This window comes from Podarcis pityusensis (genome assembly GCF_964106645.2).
Source record: "Podarcis pityusensis genome assembly, chromosome: 2".
Lineage (NCBI taxonomy): Eukaryota > Metazoa > Chordata > Lepidosauria > Squamata > Lacertidae > Podarcis > Podarcis pityusensis.
Window position 1 is genome coordinate 73,355,545 of NC_138029.1, and position 23,089 is coordinate 73,378,633.

The 23,089-nt window shown below is 42.7% G+C and overlaps 1 protein-coding gene across 4 annotated transcripts in view; it reads right to left on the minus strand.

Moving 5' to 3' along the window:
* The window catches only part of CACNA2D2 (calcium voltage-gated channel auxiliary subunit alpha2delta 2), a 529,531-nt gene that overhangs the window by 147,804 nt on the left and 358,638 nt on the right, over positions 1-23,089 (minus strand). For all 4 annotated transcript variants that reach the window (XM_080996409.1, XM_080996408.1, XM_080996407.1 and 1 more), the window contains one exon: positions 5,310-5,448. In XM_080996409.1, the coding sequence (XP_080852535.1) occupies positions 5,310-5,448 (139 nt within the window). The remainder of the gene's footprint in view (positions 1-5,309; positions 5,449-23,089) is intronic.

Here is a 23,089-nt window from a genome sequence, read left to right on the forward strand (position 1 = left end):
TCACATTCCAGTGAGCTATCACACATTATACTGTGAGGATAGGCAGCTAGTTTGACTCAGCTTTCTAAGGTTCCATGCTTCCTATTTTGCTGTTAAGTTAGGTGGAATTAGTCTCTCTACACAAGGATATTAACAAGAGTTTCAAGCGAAAACACACCTTTCCTAGCTCACAGTCTGGCTGAAAGGCAGTAAAAGTTAAGCTTCTATGTCGCTTTTGATTAGATTCCTAAGTGACTTAATGGAGAAAATTTCAAAGCATATTAAAGTCTCAAAGCAAGCAGGTGCCAGAGACTTAACAATGTGGATATTCAGAGCGGCCACTAAAGGGAGACCGAGAGCTGTACTTTCTAGTATGTGTTATATGTACAAGGCATGGGAGCCCCTCTGAGCTCTCCCCAATATATGGCCACAAAATGGTTGGAATAAGGAGGGGCCATGTGGGCTCGGGGAGTATTTGTGCACAAAAAGTCTTTAGAGCATAAATGGCAGGGGAGCACAATTCCACCCTGCTCATAGTCTGTGCAAACACTGCTCCTTGCTGTTCCTTGTTCCACTTACCTGCTCTATGCCTGAATATAAGGACCAGCAGCATAGAGATATATTCAATGCAAACTATGCTGTGGCTGCTGGAGAGGTCAGCCGCAGGGCTGAGGAAAGGGGTTGCATTTCCTTCAATGTAGGACTTCCAGTGTATATAAACAACAGCACAGACCAGCTCAGATTCACATCTTTTCTGTGGAAGAGGGCTGCTTGCATTCCTCTTTGATCGTTGTTGTGAATGGGTTCAAACAAACATTGGCCTTTTTTTGAAGAGGCCTGGAATTAGGTTGCATCTTTCTATTATATTTTTTAACACTATGAATGCATGGCATATTCTCCATTCTAGATTTCACCCGGAAAAAGAAGCTTCTGCATTTGAACCACCACTCCACATTGCCATACATAGGAGTGTGCATATCTGGGCACAGTGCTTTCCTTCCTCTTAGATGGGCTTGTGGAGGCAAGTGTCCACTTGTCAAAGTGCCTGGATCCTACCCTGCTTTCATTCACGGAGAATGCAAATTAAAGTAGCTTTCAAAAATCTAAGCATAGTGCTAGGCTTTTATACTGTATTTCAGTGGATGCTCTGAGACCTCCTTTTGTCTGCCAGCAAAGCTCCCTCAAACAGAAGCAAGTGCAGAGGCAGAAAAAGCCTTCGTGAGCCCTCAGCTACAATACAGCTGAGTAAAGCCAAGTCTTAAGAACAGCTCTTCCCTCCCATCTTCCTGTGGCAACAGAGAGACTAGTCCTTAGGGGGGTAACAAAGAACTCAGAGCTCCTGGTGAAGATTCAAGGCTTTGCGGTGGCTGCTTCAGAGCTAATGAGAAAGAATGAGTTTTCTACCCAGTGATGAGCCATGCAGGGACAAAGCACTAATTGGACTGCAAACAGGCAGCATCACTAAGAGCTTTTGAAAACACCTAGGGCCTTTTCCCACCAGATTGTAAATCTGTTGGAAGCATTTACACAGTGAAGGTTTTCCAGAATAAAAACCTTTATGATGGGCAAGACTAGATGCATATTGTAGTCTCACGTGCTTGTGCAGGAATGTTATGATCCCAGCGACCTCAACAAATCTCTCTTTCATAATCATACATACGTGCACATGGATGGGGCGTTTGTGAGAGAATTTGTGTGAAAGACTATAATTTAGAAAGGACCATACGAAAACACTTCCTTTCAACTTATCCCTCTAAAAAATGCATTTGGACTGGACTCCTATTTGTTGGATGTTACAGAAATCACATGCAGGTAGGGATGAATGAATCTGTCCATTTCAGCTTCTCTTGGTTTCTCATTTTTTCAGCTCACCCCATTTTCACCCCATTTCCACGTCAATTAGTGAATTTTTCTTTAAAAGTTCATGTGAAAATCTGTATGCATTCTCGTTGCATTTTTCTTAAAATATAATAATAATAATAATAATAATAATAATAATAATAATAAATTTTATTTATATCCCGCCCTCCCCAGCCAAAGCCAGGCTCAGGGCGGCTAACAACAAACAAATAATCAAACAATCAAATAATCCAACATTCTAAAACATTTCATTATAAAAATTAATTAAAATCAAATTAATGGCAACCGTTAAGCAAAGTTCTGTGCAGGTTGCCAGAGGAGGGAGTCAGGCTGGGCCCTGACCAAAGGCCTGGTGGAACAACTCTGTCTTGCAGGCCTTGCGGAAAGATGTCAGGTCCCGCAGGGCCCTAGTCTCTTGTGACAGAGCGTTCCACCAGATTGGAGCCGCAGCCGAGAAAGCCCTGGCTCTAGTTGAGGCCAGCCTAACCTCTCTGAGGCCTGGGACCTTCAGGATGTTTTTATTTGCAGACCGTAGGTTCCTCTGTGGGGCATACCAGGAGAGGCGGTCCCGTAGGTACGAGGGTCCTAGGCCGTATAGGGCTTTAAAGGTTAAAACCAGCACCTTAAACCTGATCCTGTACTCCACCGGGAGCCAGTGCAGATGGTATAGTACCGGATGAATGTGATCTCGCAGCGAAGACCCCATAAGGAGTCTCGCCGCGGCATTCTGCACCCGCTGGAGTTTCTGGGTCAGTCTCAAGGGCAGCCCCACGTAGAGCGAGTTACAATAATCCAGTCTGGAGGTGACCGTCGCGTGGATCACAGTGGCTAGGTCAGGGCGAGAGAGATAAGGGGCCAACTGCTTAGCTTGGCGGAGATGAAAAAATGCCGCCTTTGTTATAGCTGTAATCTGCGCCTCCATAGAGAGGGAGGTATACAAGTTTGTCTACAAGTTTGCCTTACACACACATCTTTGTCAGAAATTACTCCTAATATAATTTTGCACATTGTTCTCAATGCATTTTTGTGTCCACTTTTTGGTTGGAGAAGTGCAAATTTTGAAGAATGGAAAATATTTTGTTTTGTTTACTGGTCTTGGAAGTGAGAATCAGGTTTGTATTTCACGTAACCTGCCTAATTAATTTCTTCCTCATCTCTACCTACAGATGGGAGTTGTCATTCTTCACCCTTCTTTTTTTCTGCTTCCCTGATTCAAAAGCTGTGGCTATTCTGGGATAGGCCACTTACTTTACAGTTACATGGGGGGGGGGGAGAGGGAGTGGGTGTGTTATAACAGCAGAAAATCAGAAAGAAATGCAAAAAAGCAATGCAAATAAATAGTGTATCAAATAGAAATTTGATAGCCTGTAGTGCAAATTATGCACACAGCAAACTGTTCTGTGACTGAGCATTTGCAAAGACGAACTTGACGTCTTCTCTTCTGCAAAAAGGAAGCAAAAGCCAGAGGGAATGACAGAGACAAGGGCAAAGCAGTCTCAGATGCAGCGTAACAACCCTGATGGGCATGCGCACCATGACAAGCCATCAGGTGCAGCGCTGTGACATGCAGAAGAGGCATCTTCAATATGGTGCTAGAGAAACTGGCCGTGCCCCCACCTTAATTAGAATGGCAATTGCACTTTTCAAAAGCCAGAAACCATTATTTGGAAAACAACTGCCCAGACGAAAGCTGTTCTCTGTAACGTCCACGGGAAGGAAGGCTCAGCACGAGAGTGCGACTATAAAGGCGAGGCTGATCAATACCAACTCTCAGAGAGGATCAAGCTGCAGAGCTTGCCAAAGGGCATGTAGCCCATCACAAAAGCGATGCAGGCAACAGCAGCAGAATAAAAAGCAACAGGTGGTTTTGGTGCAGTGCAGCTACACAGCAAACTGGCACCATACCTGCACCAGGTTTAGGCAGTTCCCTCACACAGGGCACCAAGCAAAGGAGGTGCATAATAATAAATAAATAAATAAATAATAACAACAATAATAATAATACCTATACCATGGAACCTTGATTCTCGAATGCCTTAGTACTCGAACATTTTGTCTCCCAAACGCCGAAAACCCAGAAGTAAGTGTTCCGGTTTTTGAACGTTTTTTGGAAGCCAAACGTCTGATGCGGCTGTCAGCTATTGTTTCCGGGGTGCCTGTGCCAATCGGAAGCCACGCCCTGGTTTTCGAACGTTTCAGAAGTCGAACAGACTTCTGGAATAGATTACGTTTGAGAACCAAGGTCCCACTGTATTTAGATGAGTAGCTACTCAAAGTTGGGGTGTGCGCCCCAAATTTTGTCCTTGCTCATGGCACCATATTACCAAAGTCCGCCCCTGACCTTACCATACTAAGGCAGCAGCAATGAAACAATCCCAGATTACTCTAGTGTAGAGCGAGGCAAAAATACTTTGATTTTGTGTGTGTGGATGTGTGCTCATTTTTCAGTGGAGGCTAGGCTATTGTTTGGGGAAGGGCAGATCTGGTTAAGCTCAGCTATAGTTTATTTAGCATCTATGTGCAAGGATAAATTAACCCAACTATATTGTCTATTATGAAGCTTTAATAGTTAATCTATGGTAGAGGTGGGGAACTTTTTGGGGGTGTACAGGCGGCATTACCCTGGGGGAAAGCTTTCATGGGCCACATTCCAGCAGTGGCTGGCTCAGATCCAAAAGGGGTGGGGTGAGATGCACACAAAATCACATACCCTTAATATGCACATTCACATAGACACACAAACAGTTACTTTTCATGGAAACAAAAGCATATACGGTATTTAATTTGCAGTCAGTCTAGTCTCACCTTTCATTTTCTCTTAATTTCATGTATTTCATAAAATGTATGTACCACTTGGTTGCAGTAAAACCTCTGAGCTGTTTACAATAAATATTAAATTTATCAGTAAAAACAGTCAAAAACCTTTTTTAAAAAATAAGTAAATTTAAGAGAAAAAATGATTCAAATTCCTCAGACTCTTAGAAAAAAGTTTGAAAAGGAAAAGCTAACAGCCTTTGTCTCTGCTGACTATAGAAAAGGCAAAAAGAACTCGGTAATCCCAACAGAAGATTGCAAATAATACGAATGCACAGCTGAACTGCAAGCCCTGCCTTACAGCCAGTCAAAGACTCAAACTCCAAACTGCAGTTGCTTCCCCAAAATTGCATGCGTGCAACTGCATATTGCATGGATGCTTGCGCTCCTGGAAATATGCAAAAAGTCTGCCTCTCTGCTGAGGCACTTCTCCCTTCTTGCAGAGAGAGGAGCTGCAATCATACACACTTTGCCCAACATCAGAACCTCCTTTCCCTCTCAGCTGCTTCCTGCTGAACAACTGGTGGGTGGAAGGGGCTCTAGAAGGCCAACTGTCCAGTTGCATTTCGCCCACAGGCCAAGTGTTCCTCACTCCTGATCTATGGGGGTTGTCTCCAGACTTAAAACGAAGAGTTCTGTGAAAAGGGGCAACTCACAGCCTTTGTAGATGTCTGTAGGTATCTGCACAGCTGCGTAAGAGTAGTTAACCTTCGTTTTGAAGTTGGCATCTTCTGTGAACTCCAGTTTCAGGGAGTTGGACTTTTCTTTTTCAATTTCTTCTCCATCTGGATCTTCCTGGAGAGGAAAAAGAGGAGACAAAAGTTCAGGTCAGTTTTATACAGAAGCAGCCAGTAAGCTGGTGCGGCAGATTGTATGTGGCATCTGCGGCAACCAATATGAAGAGTCCCCATTTTATCTGATGGAGTTGCTTTGTAATATAGGAGGAACAGGACGGATAGGACTGTTTTTTTGTGGGCACACAGCTGTTGATTGACCATCATCATCACCCAACATAGGCTGCTGACATCATTGGCTCATGCCTGCATGGGATGTAACTGGCCATTCAGCAGCTACCTCCTTGCTCAGTGCTGACCTTATAATTCCCATAAGAGCAAGGGCTTCATCTCACTTGACAGCAGCTCAGCAGAGGTAGCAATATATATGCTACCTGCCACAACACCTTACTGGCTGCTGCTTGTGGTATTGAAATAGGTCCCACCACAGTTCTGGACGCCCCCCTGGTTGGTTATAGATGTCATCCATGTTTAAAAAGAAAATGCTAGTATTTTCAGTAACTTCCATTTGAACATGGCAGCTGTGCAGGAAGATCCACAGCTAACTCTCCTTGTTCAGCAGGTAGATATTATTTTTGGTGCAGTCTTCTCTTGAGCATGAGAAATCTGGTTCTTTAGTTCAGTTCTGAATGGGACACAGCTTATAGCTCATGGCCTTGATCACCACAGGACACCGCTGCTAGCAGTTTTTCCCTTGCAGCCAATGGTCCTGGCCCATTCCCTGGAGTGTGTGTTGCTGGGAAACCAGGACATTTATACTTCTGAGCCCTCTTCAAGTAAACTCCATAGCAACAGCAGGAGCAGCAGGAGATGTGCCTGGAAGGGGCTGGGAGTGAAATAGCTGCTAAATCTTTTTTAAATGCAGCCTTTGTGCGTCAGGTTGAGGTGGCTTGTAAAGCAAACTGGTTGAGAAGATGCACTGATTCCTGGCTCATTTCTTGGCTCTGTTTAACCTTGCCTCTCTGTTTTCAGTAGCATGGCAGGTATTAAATCAGACAAAAACCCCTTGAAAATCAATTAGCAGCAAAAGGCGACTATCAAAGAACAAATTAAAACTGAGTGGAGCTTAGTGCTTTGTCAATAAGCAATGCAAACAATATTTAATTATGGTAGAGAGAGATGGCAAACTCCCTGCTGCTGAGGCTGGAATATGCGCAGGTTCTTTCACACTCCACTTCTCTCTCCCTTCCCTGTACAGATTGCCACAGCTTTGGCAGTCAAATCGAACAAACTGAGGGCTCTTTTGTTCTTTGTATGAGGAGATTTAACCTGTTTGGAGAAGCAAACATGCTTTCTTCCTGGAGCATTAGAACTGAGAAATCTTGATCAGCCAGTGCAGGCAAGAAGAAGATGTGTAGGACATGGCACTTCCAAATCCAGCCTTTTCCAAGTTCAGCTTGTTTGGACAGGGTATGGAGGGAAGTGGCTCATGGAAGGAGCTGCAGTGGGGAAGTGACTGGCAGTGAGAGCTAAGAACCCCTCTTATCCAAACACTTCCCCTCTGAAAGATGCTTTCTTCTAAGCAACGGTTTGTTTGTTACACATGTTTGGTGTGTTAGACACAGAGGTGGGTTAAAAAAAGAGAGAATAAAACTTAATAATTCATTGTGGCAGGGTCAAGAAGGTCACAGGGTCCTCACCTTTATTCTAGTCAATGTTTTTAGTGGGCTAGAGGAAAGCCATGTTTTGGCTATGATTCTATGGAACAAGAGATGGAGCTTTAAGATGCTATTAAGAGGCTCCGCCTCCTCCCATGCCAATAATTCAAGCATTGTAAAGGACAGTTCTATCAAAAGCCATTAGCTATGATACCTAAATGGAACCTTCAAGTTCAGTATACTTCTGAATACTAGATGCTGGCTGGGGATAGGTAACAGAGGAAGGCTGCTGCATTCAAGGCACACTTTTGGACTCCCAGCTGACCACTCAGCCAAATCAGACACTGGGCTAGATGTTCTCATACTACCCACAGTGGGCATTTGCAAGAAAGCCCTTCTACTGTGACTTTTCTGACTCAGAAAATATATCACAGGAATTTCTGTAGGTGTGAAATTAATTTTAACCCTGAATAAATTTCTGTCCCTAGCAATTATGCCACCTTGCTATCCAATGTTTCCCTCCTCGTATTATAAGTGGGCATATAAAATAACCCCCTGCGTTAAAAATGAACCTGGCTACTAGTCACACTGGCTGCAGGCTATCTCCAGGATGAGAACAGAAATCATGCTCCAGCGGTGTGGCGGCAGCGGGAGGCCCCATTAGCTAAAGTGGTGCTTCAGGTTAAGAACAGATTCAGGTTAAGAACGGACCTCCAGAACGAATTATGTACTTAGCCTAAGGTACCACTGTATAGGCCTGTAGGTCTATCCCTTTCAAAAGCCTGTTGTTATCATAGCTTCCTCTCATAGTCTTCTCATGTAGTTGCTGAGTTTAGTAAGAAAGCTACATATTGCAGTTAGCTATTTTGCAATTTCATATTTGAGTTCCTTCAGAACTCTCAGATGAATGCCATCTGGTCCTGGTGACATATTACTCTTTCATTTATTTGCTCTTCTGACATGTCAATTTGTGACAATTTCTTTTGCTGCTGGTATCTCCCTGATGTCATCTGCAGTGAAGATTGATGCAAAGATTTCCTGCACCAGAGGTTCTCTGCACTGACCATAACTTTCTTTAATGTGCTTTTACCCTAATGGCTCTAGCCATTTCCTAGCAGACGTTCAGTTTTTTTGATCTGCCTTGGGAATATTTTTTTCTGGGGTGGGAAGGGAGCACATAAAGGTTTTTTTTAGCAGCTACTCTTGAAATGTGCTTGGCTGATTTCCCTTACTACAGATACACACTGCCAAAATTTGTCCTTTTGGCTGTTTTTATTTATGCATTGCATTTCCTTCAGCAGCCTCATTTCACTACCATTGATTCCTGCTGGGATTCTTTCCGATTGTTTGCAGCCTTCCTTAATATTGGAAGTGAATGCTTATTTAAATCCAGGGTTATGGTACATATGTATAGCTCCCATGCGACTTTTATTCATTTTGCATCTGCTATGCATTCCTTTCAGTCCCCTCTTCCCCATGCAGCTGCCGTGTGTGAGGCCAAGTGCTGTGGCAGTGCCTCATCTCATGCGCCACACCTACCTACGTGGGAACTCTTTGATAATTTATAACAAAAGGCTTCATCTGTGACACTGAAAGCTAGATATATTTTCTAAACAATAGCCAAAACCTTCTTAGCAAGAGAGTACTTCTGTGCCAAGTAAAAAATGGAGGCACTGTTTGCAGAAGACTAGCATTTCTCTAGGACTTTAAAGACAGCAACTGAAATAACTAATGGGGAGGAAAATGTCCCCGTATATAAGCTTGTTTTCTGCTTCTGCATGCCAATTCATAGCTTCAAGATTTGGGTTGGAGAAATACAATGGGACAATGATTGCATATCAATTAATTGTTTGGGGGAAGATTTCTGTTTTGCATATGCCTTTCCTAACAGTATCTGCAAGCACTCATTTGCATCTGCCCTCTTGCTGAATATGCCTTGAAAAGATTTGATCTAGGACCCAAGAAATGAAATACAGATGAATTTTATCTGCCCCCTTCAGTTTCAATACTTTTATAGTTCAGTACCACATGTTATGTGTGTGAATCTGCAGTCACCAGGGATAGAAGCTTTACTGGAATTCTATATTATGTTCATAACCAGGGGCTTACAAGGAGCAATCTTCCCTGCACTAAAGAATCATATAGGAAGAGGCTTTACTCCTACACTGTGGAGCTCCTTACCTGTAGAGCTTTGGCAGGAACCATCCCTGCTACTTTCAGGCATCTTCTGAAAGCTGTGCTGCTTAGACAGGCCTGCATTATATGAATTTTTCTTTAAACCAACTAGTATCTACTGTTTTTAATTGTGTTTAATATATTTTTATATATTGATTTTATTGCATTTTATATGCCGAATGCCTCCTTATTATAGTCTATGAAAGAGTGGATTATGAATTTATTATTATTATTAATTTCATTTCTATACCACTTTATATTTTTAAGGGAAAAAATATTGAAGTGTTTTATTATTATTACACATTGAAACATCAAATAAAACATTACGGAGGAAAGTCTGATATAAAGTATACATTCATAGCAACATTAACAGGAAACTAAAATATTTACTTAAAAAAAACCAGAACAAAACATTACAAAGCAGGTCAACTACAGAACGCACATTTAACACAGCAAAGTTAACAAAAACAAATTATCTTCGACATTTCAAAGGAAAACATAACCATTCCAGTTTGGTATTGTCTACTCTACACCATGGGTAGGCAAACTAAGGCCTGGGGGCCAGATCCAGCCCAATCGCCTTCTAAATGCAGCCCGTGGACGGTCTATAAATCAGCGTGTTTTTACATGAGTAGAATGTGTCCTTTTATTTAAAATGCATCTCTGGGTTATTTGTGGGGCATAGGAATTCGTTCATTCCCCCCCCCCCCAAAAAAAAATATAGTCTGGCCCCCCACAAGGTCTGAGGGACATGTCCCTCCGGGACTGTCCCCTGGTCTACACTATCTGGCAGTGACTCTCCAGGACTCATGACTAGATTATTTACCAGCTCTTCCTGGAGATTCTGGGGATTGAACTGAGGACCTTTTGTATGCCAAACATGTGTTCCACCACCAAGCTATAGCCCTTCCCCTACTATTTGTTAGAAAGCTCTGGTACCTGCTGGAGCTCAATATGTGGCCAATGGATCACTTTCAGTTTGGCAAGCCATAAATTGTCCAAGCCTAATTTAGATTCTGAGACGTCAGGGCTAGGACCTGTTTTATCTATGCACAGTGCCTAGTTAAGTGTTATACACTTTTGCAAATATTGTATCATAACTGTTTAGCAACAAGATGTTCAAGCTTTCTTTGCTGGCAGAAAGCCAGGCTAATATTCTGTTGTATTCTGTCATCATCTCTCTACTGATGCTCTGGACACAGACTGGAATCATAAATGACATTGAAAGCATTGTAGGAAAGGCTAATTTTAGCCCACTGAAGTATAACTGTGTAGCTACCAGCAGAGACCTCCTTCCTGGATACCATCCTCACAAACAGCAGGTTAGAACAAACTTATTTTTTCATGCTTTGTGTCAGAATGAAAGAATTTGTTAAAAAGAGAAAGGTTAAATTAAGTTATTCTGGACTCTGTGGCACAGAGCAGAACAGTCAAATTGTAAGACGAGCTAAGCTTTCTTTAGTTCTGACCCTTTGCTGTGAGAAAAGAAAGCACTCATTGCATGATCCATTTGCCTGTGCATAGCTCCTGCTTTATAGCAATCTGCTGTATGAGACTGCAGGCTTGTCCACACTTGAGCATTCATTAGCTGCCAATCCACATTTCTTCCATTTGAATCAGACTGGAGTAGTCCATACACACATGTATTTGAATTTGTATACGAGAAGTAACTTTGGTCTTTACTGCTCGCACTGTCATGCAAACTATGCAAATTAAATGGAGGCACACACAGCTGCAAACACACAGTAAAATGCAGTGTGGACAAGGCCTGTGAGAGATTTCCAGGGCAATTTGGCTTGCATCTGATCTACACCAAATCTTTTCTGTTCTGGAACAGCTCTTGAAAAACTGGAGTGTGCTATATGATCTGCGAATTCTAACTGTTTGAGAGTTAGCCTCCCAGCAGTTTGACTACTGCCAGAGACCCAGCCAACGGTACTAAAAAGGAAAAAAGAAAGAAAAAGACACACAAGTAATTACTATGAACTAAAATGCTCATCTGATTTCAAAAAAGTTTCCCCATTGATTCTAACCACTGAATCTTTGCAGTCAAGTAGAAACGCCAAGAGGGGCTTTAGAAAGAAAAGTCCAGATAATATAGCTTCTGCTCTCAATCTTCTCCAAGCGTATTTCACACCTGATGGTTCTTTCTGATTGCAGCTGCAACAATCAGATGCATTTGAGACAACAGAAGCAGGCCTCAGGTCAGGTCTTCAAGAGAAGTACCGCTTTGTTTGATCTGGCATAAAGCCCATCTAGTCTTCTGTGGCGGCTGGACAGATGACATCTCAGACTGATGCTGCATAACAGGGCAGGAAGCAGAAAGCTCAGAGACCTCCAGGGCTATACAGCAATACTTGTTCTGCATTCTGATGGCGATGCCTCTCAGAAGCATGACAGACAGAAGCAAACAAAATGTTCCTGTACTACAGTGGCCGGAACCAGCACTATCCCCGTGGTAAAGGGGGATAAGATTTGGACAAAAGTATGCAAAATCAGTTGTGGATGGTGTATTGGGGTTGCGCCCTCACCTGGCCTCCTTCTGCCTGAGTCGCAGCTGCAAAACAGGTTGGCAAGGGTGAGGGGGCAGTGAGGTGGGCATGGTGAAAATGTTAGAATTCCTGCTCCGTGGTTGCAGTCATGGAGTTGTTGTCTATCACATGACGGTATATGTTTTGACTCCACAAAGTGGGAAGTGACGGAGACAGGATGTTTGTGTTACTGTGTTCCGTGAAGTGGGACTGTTGTCCTTTGTTCTTTCTCTTTGCTGTCTGATGCTAGAGAGAGAGGGAGCCATGTTGCAGTGCTCCGTGTGTGTTTATATGTAAATAAAGTAGATTAGCCAAAATGCTGAGTTGCTGAGGTCTGTCACGCAAGCTGCAAAGACTTTGCGGATCCCTAAGTGTGCCGGTGTCAGTTGGCATCAGTCGCTGTGATGTTCAGGCAGAAGAAAGCCTTTGAAGCTCCCAAACAATCGACTAGGAGGGAGGGAACATGTCAGTCGGGCATGTGTCTCTACCAGGGTCCTACTCAAGTGTAGGATGAGCTCCTGACAGAAAACATGCCAGCAGGAACAGCAGATAGGCTCTCCCAGTGCATCTGCACCTTGCCAACCTGACCACCTTTTCTCCCTCATCTCTCCCTCCATCCTAGCATGCAGCAGTGACATAGCCAAAGGGTAATCAGGTGAGCAATGCAAGGCTGCTGCTCTCAATATTAGAGATGTAACATAGAATCCTCTGGACTCCCACTGAGCAGCAGGTGTAGCAACGCTGCTCCACAGAGCAAAATACCCTACAGAACCCTACTATCATATAGACAAGTCCACGGCTGTTAAAGGCACAGCTCAACATTTCTGAAAGGACAAGCACTGACTGCTTTGGGGATCAAATACACTATTACTCTTTGGCAACAGAGACTTCATTAGGGACCTCATGCTCTAGGGCAGTGCATTTGTATTGTGCAGCAGCAATCAGCAAGAGGACACTTATGAGCTGGAAGGTGTAGGGAGTTTTTAAAAGTTTCCAATCTAGTAAAATCTAGTTATATTTAATAATAATAATAATAATAATAATAATAATAATAATAAAAAATAATAATAATAATAATAATAATATATTTATACCCCACCCATCTGGCTGGGTTTCCCATAAAATACACAATGGTATAGTTTATGAAACTATGTATAAAGTCAGTTTCAAACCAAAAGCTTCCCTTTTGAATCAATGAATGCAATGAAATGGAAGATAATTTACGGCCTTGAAACTGGTACACACTAAGAATAAAAGCTGCATAGTAAAGTACAGAAGGTTATTTTTGTGTGTGAAAAGAGCTGAAATAGGATTGTATGAATTCATTAAATACATGTTCCTCTGAACAATGCCACCTGAACAAGCTTGTGCGATTGGTTAGTTATCCTAGACTGCAGAGTATTTCTGTGTCAGGTAGGTCCTCTTGTTGCTCATAATAAAGAATTCATCCTTACTTGTGCATGTGGTTTGCAAAATGATTTGGGGAAAAAGTGAATGATTCTTGCATCCCTGATCAGGGATAGTCCCAAAACACTAAACCTAGGGATGGACAAGTAGGTCAGCTTTGGTTTCTCTCAGTTTCTCATCCCCCCCACCCCAGTTTCAAGTACAGTTCTCCCACATTTCCACATCAGTTTCCTCCTTGCTCCATACGTGCAAAAAAGCTACACAGTGGTGACCTGAATCTATGGAAACACTGGTAGGGATGTATGAGGGGAACCAGAAGTGGACTGGTGAGAATACAGATTGGAGCCAAGAGGTGGTAATCCAGTAATGCAAGCCTACAGCGCCTTTCTTCTGTCCTGCTCCTCTAGCATGCACATAACATCCGAAGAAGAAGCCTTGGCCAACGCAGCCTCCAGGAACAGGCCAAATGATCCTGCACACCTGCCCCTCCCCTGCTACCTGTGTGGATCCACAGCTAAAGCACCTCCACGCTTGCAAGCAGCTTATTTATAGCAGATGACATTTCCTTAGGTAAGAGGTTCCCACTTACACCAGAAGGAGCGAAAACGTTACATTTCTAAAATCAGCCCCTGCCCTCCCTACCACGTCATGCCTGCCCCTGACAGGTGCCAATTATGGCATAGCACCACTGTAGACACAAGCAAGGGAGCAAACCGCCCACTCTGCAGTTCGTCTCAAATGACAGAGCCTAACGATATAATTGGAGTGATGTTGAGGAGGAGAGCAGAAAGATAAGAGGCAGCAATTTAATCCTGCAGGTGTGTAAAAGGGAGAGTGTGGGGAGAGGTAAAGAGGATAAGTATTTCTGTACATTGTTTCTGGGCTACAGAGAAAAATGCACAGACACTCAGTGCTGCCACTCTGCACCCCATAATAGGCAGTGGCCACATCTGAGGCCAGCTGTGACTACAAGCAAGGCAAGATCAGGCATTAGAGGTGGTTCAGTGGACTGCAGCTTGCATGGCCCTGTTTCTGAAGAATGGATGGGGAAGAAATTTCATACAGTTCACATTTAAAGGGGAATCTGTCCAATCTGCACTCTCCAAAACGATAAGCAAACTGAAACCCAGAAAATGTGGGTTACTCTATCTGAGTAATGTGCACAGATATGCATAATGTGTGCATAAAAATGCATATATTTGTGTAAATGGATAAAATGTATTAGAATGAAGAAAACTGCATTATAAGGGACAAAATTGCAGGCCCAATTGTATATATTAGGAGAAATCTGCACCAAAAAGTTGATGAACTTCCATGAGGATTTTCTTCATCTTCTAAGAGTAATCACTGACTGATGGGGAGAACTTAACTTAAGTCTGGAAAAATGAGAAACTGAGAGAAACCAAAGTTGACAGATTTGTGCATCCCTGCTTAAAAGCATCACTGGGCTGGAACTATGTACGTCTCAACTTCTTAACATGTTACATTTTTAAGGTGGAAATCAGGGCCACAATAGACATAATGTGGAAGATTTTTCATTGATGATCAATAAAAAAAAAAAGCAGTCACAACGTACTTCAACCTTCATCAGAGCCTCAGCACTAGGATGGAAGATCAATCCTTCTCAGCCTTGCCATTTTCCCAGTCAAAATCATCTCATCCCCATGCAGCTATTACCTTTGATGGGGGGAAATTCAAGAGTCTGTATCGTGTCATATATCCCCAGCAATCCCGAGCAGAGCTAATAGCAGCTTGGTAGAAGGGGGTGATTTAGATCGGGAAAATGGCACAGGATTAAAGGGTTAATTATACCCATCCTCCAGTGTTACTGCCAAAAAAACAAAAACCTAAAAAACTGACTCCCTGCTCTGAAGTGGTGATGGTGGGGAATCCACTTCAGAATTTTTGCATATCAGATCAAAAATCTCCTGCGTCCTTTTGGGTTTTCAGATCTCTTTGCAAATACATGCACCATAGAGGCAAACTTTTCAGAGAGCTGATTGGCTGTGGCTCCCTGCCAAGTATAAATCAGTTTTTTTCTGTTGAATAATATGTGAAATTACCTTTAGAAGAAAAGACTAAAGTTTCAATCGTTAAGCATATTGTTATGCTCATCTGCTTTTTTTTATAACATCAGCTTCTTTATTTATTAAATTTCTGTACAGTGGTACCTCTGGTTATGCACTTAATTCGGTCCGGAGGTCCGTTCTTAACCTGAAACTGTTCTTAACCTGAAGCACCACTAATGGGGCCTCCCACTGCCGCTGCCCGATTTCTGTTCTCATCCTGAAGCAAAGTTCTTAATCCGAGGTACTATTTCTGGGTTGGTGGAGTCTGTAACCTGAAGCATATGTAACCCGAGGTACCACTGTACTGCCCTTCATCCGAAGATCACAGGACAGCTTACAATATAAAAACACAGAATATGTAGCATAGCAACAAACAAAAACAATAGCCCCTCTACAGTTTAAAGGGCCATCAATTGTTTAATTGGCCATTAGTTCCCTGCAGTGATCATCTCATTTTGCCAAACAGATGGAGTGACTCTGCAGAGCTTCAAGACCTGCTAGCATTTCAAGTTGTGACATAACACTATGTCCAGGCACATTATTGGTTGAGGGGGAGGTGACTACCACCACTGGGCATCATGGGGCCAGCCAAGAATGCCCCTGGGAATGATATTGTATGGTGACACAGCATCGTTCCCAGGGGTGTTCTGTCCCAGAAATGCAACAGGAATGCTAGAGGTACCAGGTTGCTGCTTGCCGTGTTGGAAAGCCTTTTTTATTATTACTAAGAAAAGGAAAGAAAGGAAAATAAAAATGCTTCACCAAGAGTCACCCTGAAAAGTTGCCAAAAATTCTCACCCAGGTTTGTTGGGCGACAGATGGTCTGACCTGGTAAACGACAGCTCCCGAAATCCCATTCCAGACAGAAAAAGAATGAAAAAAGAAAATTGAGGTGTGTGGGGGGGAATATTTGGCCCCATTTGAATCAAGAGCAAAGAGCAATCTCCCTAACAAAATATGTACCTGGTGATTTTGTCACCAACTACTAATGGAGTTTTAGCAGTGATTCTGGCTCCATTAATCCTCTCTGGTCTAAGCTTCCAATTATACAGTAACACTCTTTTGGAAGCAGTTCCCACTGAAATCAAATTATTTCCAAGTAAATGTAGGGTTCTGCTTCTCTCCCACAAAGAAAAGAATGGGAATTTAGTGTGAAATGAGAGATTGCTTAAAATGCCGAACATTCTGAAGAGAGGGGAAGGAACTTCTTAAATTTGCTCGTTCTGTGAAGCTGAAAAAAAAGACCCAGCTACCCAAATCCTGAAACGAAAGAGAGTATTTTATATCATTCTTTCCTCTAGATCTTTACCCTTCATCTACTCTCAGCACTCCAAAAGAGTCCACAGACTCTAGCTGCAAAGAGTCCACAGACTCTTCTTCTCCAGTTGTAAAATCCAGCTTGCCAACAGGGAAGATTGGTCAGAAAGAAGAAGAGAAGGAGGAGTTTGGATTTGATATCCCGCTTTATCACTACCCTAAGGAGTCTCAAAGCGGCTAACATTCTCCTTTCCCTTCCTCCCCCACAACAAACACTCTGTGAGGTGAGTGGGGCTGAGAGACTTCAGAGAAGTGTGACTAGCCCAAGGTCACCCAGCAGCTGCTTGTGGAGGAGTGGGGAAGTGAACCCGGTTCCCCAGATTACAAGTCTACCGCTCTTAACCACTACACCACAAAGTAAAAAAAGCTAGTTTTAGTCTGCACGTATGACCTAAGATGGGAGGCACAGATGAGTTCTGAAGCTGTTGTCTTCCTTATCTCTGCACCACTTCTCAGCTGTTACTGGGCATTCCTGTAAGTCAACAAGATGAGTGACCCGCTGGAGTCTGTCCAATACACTGCCAGGGCCGTGCTGCTGAAAATGATTCAACTTAGCAACACGTCTTGCAATGATCACACTGCCTCTTGTTGAAATTGTCATTTCATAAAGAAGTTGCATGTTATTTTGCTTAGAGTAGAAATGGGCCAGAGCCTGGCCCAATAACACTGAATAACCCTTAGTTCTTTACGTTGTGAATGGGTGAAATCAAGAAAAGCAAAATGATTATTGTGCATGCTACCTTTCCCACTACAGAGATCAATTAACTTACAATTGCCAAGTTGACAGTTTTATCACCTATCACTATTGTTGTAAATGGTCACTGTATTTATTTTGCCTATGTTCTAGCTTTTGTTGAATTGTCACTATTTGTGCTTTCTGCATTTCCCTCTGACCTCACATTTCCCTCTGACCTTTACAACCCCCAGCTCCATACCTAGAACTGAGAGTTACACTTTGTGCATGATGAAGTGCACTCTAGCTCACAGAAGATTGTGCTATAATTTGTTAAGTCTTTGAAGGTAGCACAAGACTCTTTGTTATTTTAATCATGAACAGAAAGCACACATGAAATACTTGCAATCTGTTTTGGACTGAGTTTGGAACTGGCACATTAGAGCTGTGAACACTTAGGATTTGCTCTTACCAAAACACATGTGCACTCATTTATAGGAACTGATGTTTTTATTCTGGACCTTTCCAGCTAACAGAGTCCGAAATGTTAGGGGTGGGAAGCAAGAAGTTTTCAGCCAAGGGCAGAAGACTCCTTTGTACAAACACTGGTGTATTTCTAGCATCATTTGCAGAGAGAGGGGACCAATCAACGTTAATTTCTCTTTAAACTGCACATAATAAAATGTACGAATAAATGTCTACCCGCACTCAGACAGAAAAAGCTGTTTTCCAGCACAAATGCTTCCTCACAACTCCTTGTTGCAATGAGGGAGACCCAGACCAAATTTCCCTCGCAACATATTTTTTCGTTGGGGGGCCGTTATAACAGGGACTGATCTCTTTGGTAATTCTGAAAAATGATGGGCCTCTTTGGGTCAATGCTCTGAACAGCGCAGGATCTCAAAGCAGATGTGCAGCAGGCGGCTTGTGAAGTCCTATCAGATCATTGACTCTCAAACTTAACAAACCCTAGATGTCAGGGACTCAATATTCTCTAGGTCAGTGATTCTCAGTCACTGTTTTGTGGCCTGCAGCCAAGTTATAGGAGGATTCTTGGCTTGGCAGGCACATATGTGCTTCAGCTCTATGGCCTTTTGAAGCTTTTCTGTTAACTGACAGGTACTCTTTCAATGAGTTTGAAGCATGAAGAAGACTGAAACTTCCCAGTAGATTGTGATACAGAGACTGTGTACACACCAGACATTGAAAGCACATTTCCTGATCTCCTAAGAATCGGGCGAACTGTAGTTTGTTAATTGTGTTGGAAACTGCAACTTTGCAAAGGTAAACTGCAGTTCCCAGGAAGCGCTCTCTCTCTCTCTCTCTCTCTCTCTCTCTCTCTCTCTCTCTGTGTGTGTGTGTGTACATGGATGTGTGCTTTGCATGTATGCAGACAGACAGTGAACAAATATGGTAGGGATATTTTTGCCTATCTGTTCCTAGTTGTTCAGGAAGAAGGGAAAGTCGTCTTTCCACTGATATTAATATGAAAGGAGAGCAGGAATTATTTGTCCAGAATTTTGTATTCTGTACTGAAGATGAAGCCAATTTCTATACCATGGTTTGTATCCAATGCTAGTCCTATTAAGATTAATGGATCAAAATTAATCATCTCTATTAATTTCAATGGGTCTCCTTTGAGTAATACTAGCATTGACTACAACCCCATATTTAAGATTTAGGGAGAAGTGCCAGATATTTTGCACTTTGGGGTATTCTCTGTTGTTGTTTTTTATTATTATTGTAGTTTCAATAACCATGGAAATTTCTCCTGAAAAACACTGGTCTGAAATGTGTGTCCATTGCTTCCTGGCTTCCCTTGACTACTGCTTTTTTAATACCACTTTGTACCTCACTGCCGCTTTCCTTTTCCTGGATTTGGCACATGGCTGTTTGCAGCTAATCAGGAACCAGGTTGTGAACAGGGAAATGTCATCACAACACTATGTAGCTGATCAGATCTGGCTGTTTGAGAAGGTTGCTGAAAGTGTGATAGAAACTGAAGTTAAAAAATATGCAGGGAGTGCTGGAAAACTGTTAAAGAGGGGAAGCTGGTTGGTTCAACCTCAAATGAAACCATTTCAAAGGGGAAAAAATGCTGGATATCTGTAGCCAAGTCAAGATACGTTAAGAGGCCTCCCTCCCTCCCTCCCATCTTATTTTATTTTTGTTCTTAAGACCTTTGTCTGAGAAGGGGCCTTGTGCAGATTGACAGCCTAAACACTTCTAGGCTGACTTCAGTCAATAAAATTTATCAGGCACCATCCATCAAGCACTGCTCCATTTAACATCAATGGGGCCACAAAAGAATCATTCTTGGGGACTTGAACTCATCTTGTTTATGTTTAGGTCTCTTGGCTGTCTTTTTAAGGCTGCTTTCTTACTTCACTTCAGATGATCACCCTCAGATTCCACTAGGACTCAGCAACTAGTCACTTTTGCTCCGGGTGGATGAATAGGAGAAGGGAAAAACCCTCTTCTTGCATTATAGCATGCACAAGAAAGTGTAGAAATAATGCTCTCCCAGCACTACAAGCCTAGCAATGGCTTTTTCCACAGTAAGGGAGAATAATAGGTTGGCTATGCAATGTTTACTTTTTAATTCCAGCAGATGTACTCAGTGTAAACGCACCATATACAAGGGTCTTAATGGAGCAGCTCTAGTGGCATGGAAAGATTCAGAGCCCAATTATGTTTTCAGGAGCCTCTACCAGTATACAACACAGCTGCAATTCCCCTTAAGGGGCAACTCAGTAAGCTAAATCTGACAATGTAATAACACAGAGCTAGATTCTCATCTTTTCTATATTATTGCATTGCATATTTAGAGACGAGAACAACTTGAGATTTCATGGGCAAAGGAACCCCTAGGTTTATCTAATTTGCCGTCCTCCATATCAGAGGTTACACCACTGTATTCTGTCATTTCCAGCTTGAGTCGATAACAAGCCAAAGAGAGAGAAAGGAAACGAGCTGAGCAGTACTCAACAAAAGTACACACTCAAAAACTAAAGATTCAAAAGCAAATCATTGGTTAACAAAAGAGCAACTCCTTAAAAGCAAACTACTACTTACATTTTACCAGAGTCAGGAAGGATAGCATATTTTAGAATGTTTTACTATTTTTCTTGCAACATTTTATTAATGTCCTGGAAAGACAATACAGTATGTATTTGAAAATACTGGATCATCTATAATGCTATTGCCGTCTTAGAAGCTTGCAACCTTTTCATTCACTTTGATATTCAATATTTCTTATGGTATGATTCAGTTTTAGCCATGTGTATAATGTAGTCTGATTTTAAGACACAATTTTATTTGTTTCTATATGTTCAGTTTTGTTGAGCATAACTCTGTTGGGTGCACTTTTACATGCGCTACCGGCAGCAATTTTATTTACAAAGGGAGATACCATTTATTTATTTATTTATTGCTTTAAAGCAGTGATAAAGAGCCTGGTGTTCTCCAAATGTTGTTGGATTCCAACTCCCATCAGCTCCAGCCAGCCCTGTAGCCAGAGTGGGATGCACTGTCCCCCTTGAGCTAAGCTCCCCGCCCCACCCACCCCGATTTTTTAAATGGTAACATACATTTAAAATTTATGACATGACAGACAACAACAGCCCCATTTAAAGAATGGCAGCTTGTTTTAAAAACAGGAGCAATGTAAGAACAGGACCCTCTGAAAAAAACACACAACACGAGTAAAGCAGGGTGAGTGCACAACAAAAGCCTTCAACCAGGTTGTGGAACAGTTGAGAGTATCTTTATTTGGCCTTACTCTTGATTTTTTCTGATGATGGAGACTGAGAAAGTTTTGAACAGGGACAGATTTATCTAACAGGCCATTCAGGTCCTGGCCCTGACCTAGTGCCTATGAGCTTCATAGTACAGGGCTTACAGAAACAGAAACATACCTGAAGGAGCGTCTCCACCCCCATTGTTCTGCCCGGACACTGAGGTCCAGTGCCGAGGGCCTTCTGGCGGTTCCCCTGCTGTGAGAAGCCAAGTTACAGGGAACCAGGCAGAGGGCCTTCTCGGTAGTGGCACCTGCCCTGTGGAACACCCTCCCTTCAGATGTCAAAGAGAAAAACAAGTACCAGACTTTTAGAAGACATCTGAAGGCAGCCCTGTTTAGGGAAGCTTTTAATGTTTAAAAGACTATTGTATTTTAATATTCTGTTGGAAGCCACCCAGAGTGGCTGGGGAAACCGAACCAGATGGGTGCTAGCTAGCTAGCTAGATAAATAAATAAATAAATATAAAGAAACAAAAAACATAAAGCCTACAGAAGCAGGCAGATCTTTCACATTGGACATGTGTTGTGACATCTATTGAACTTGTTACCGGAAAAATCCGAGGGCTCCCTTGGACAAAAAGTAAAGACACCAACCAGAGTAAATTGGAGCAAATCAGCAGCCTGTAGGCTTGGCCTTTATTGAACTGTTGCAACAGGGTGTTCCCCTCACTTGCAGGAGAGAGGAAAAGACACAGAAAATGGTGTGCAAGACCTTATAAAAACTTTTGAAATTCCCACCCTGTAGATCAAGCCCACCCCCAGAAACATCATGCATACACTACAGAAAGAAGGGGTTGAGGGAGGAGTTGTGGTGGTAACCTGAGTGTCCTGTCACCTGGCTGGTTCCCCTCTACCCCTCCCCATGAGTCATTTTCTGAAGACAAAAGGTAGTCGCAGTTTCCTGCCCCCTGAGGGAAGATCTGATCATTTTCCTTTGTTCCAGTCCATGCAGAATCCACTCCCATATGCAAGTTCTTTGTGATCTTGATTGTCTTCTGTCTGGGACCATCAGGGTTGGCATAGCAACTGGGCAGGGCTCCTGTGGATGTGCTGGGATGTTCAAGGGATTATGGCTGGCCTGTATCAAACCTTCCCCATTTTGTAGTCCTTCCTTCATGGAGTAAAATAAAAGTGGAACAGTGCAAATCCGATGTATGGTTGATTTTCTATGAATTTATAACAGAAGCGTAGCGTATGTAGTGTGTGAGTGTGAGTGTGTGTGAAGTTTGTACAAACTGAATGATGGGGGGGGGGTTCCTGCTACAAACTCTATTAAAATACCTGAAGGACACTAGCTTGGGAAAGCTGGACATATAATGAAGTATTTGAATTAGGTATGACCTGTAGAACAACAACATAAAAAGTTTACTAAGTAGCCTGCTGAGACCCCAAGTAATTTTTGTGTGGTGCATGAAAAAAAGTTTGAGGAGCACTGATTTTTGCCATAGACCAATAAGCCACCCAACTACTGTCGCCTTCGCAGCTGCCTGTGTTGCTTCTAGCCCCCGTGCATTGACACCCCTTTTCTACTGTTTCTTTTTCTTTTTCCCACCATGGCTCTTTCATGGAGGAATGTGCTGTTGCTCTTGCCTTCAGCTCTAAGAAGCAAATGTTCATTAATTTCCACCCAACGTTATCGTTTTTATTCACTACTTCAAAGTGCCGGAACCAGTGTGTGTAATTACAGACACCCCCCCCCCCCCCGTTTATGTTCTGTTGCATCATTCACTTGTGAGTGGTTAATTTGTATTCTTTAGGACTTGGTACAATCTGGCTGTCTCCATTCATATGTGAATATAGTTACGCATGCAAGCTGAAGGAAAACACTGGTGGAGCTCAGCTGACGCACCAAGAATCTTGGTTTCCAAATGGAATCATGGTACTTCAAGGGAAGGGGAAACAGCCACTCAAATTCCCAATTGATCTAAGACAGTTTACGCTCTTCTCCACAGTGACTTTTTTGGACTATCTCTCCAACACGACGTAACAGTACAGCTCAGGAAGCCCTGCACGATATCATTTCTCACCTTCTAGAGCAGCCTTTACTGCACGGACAGGCATCAGTGACCTTGC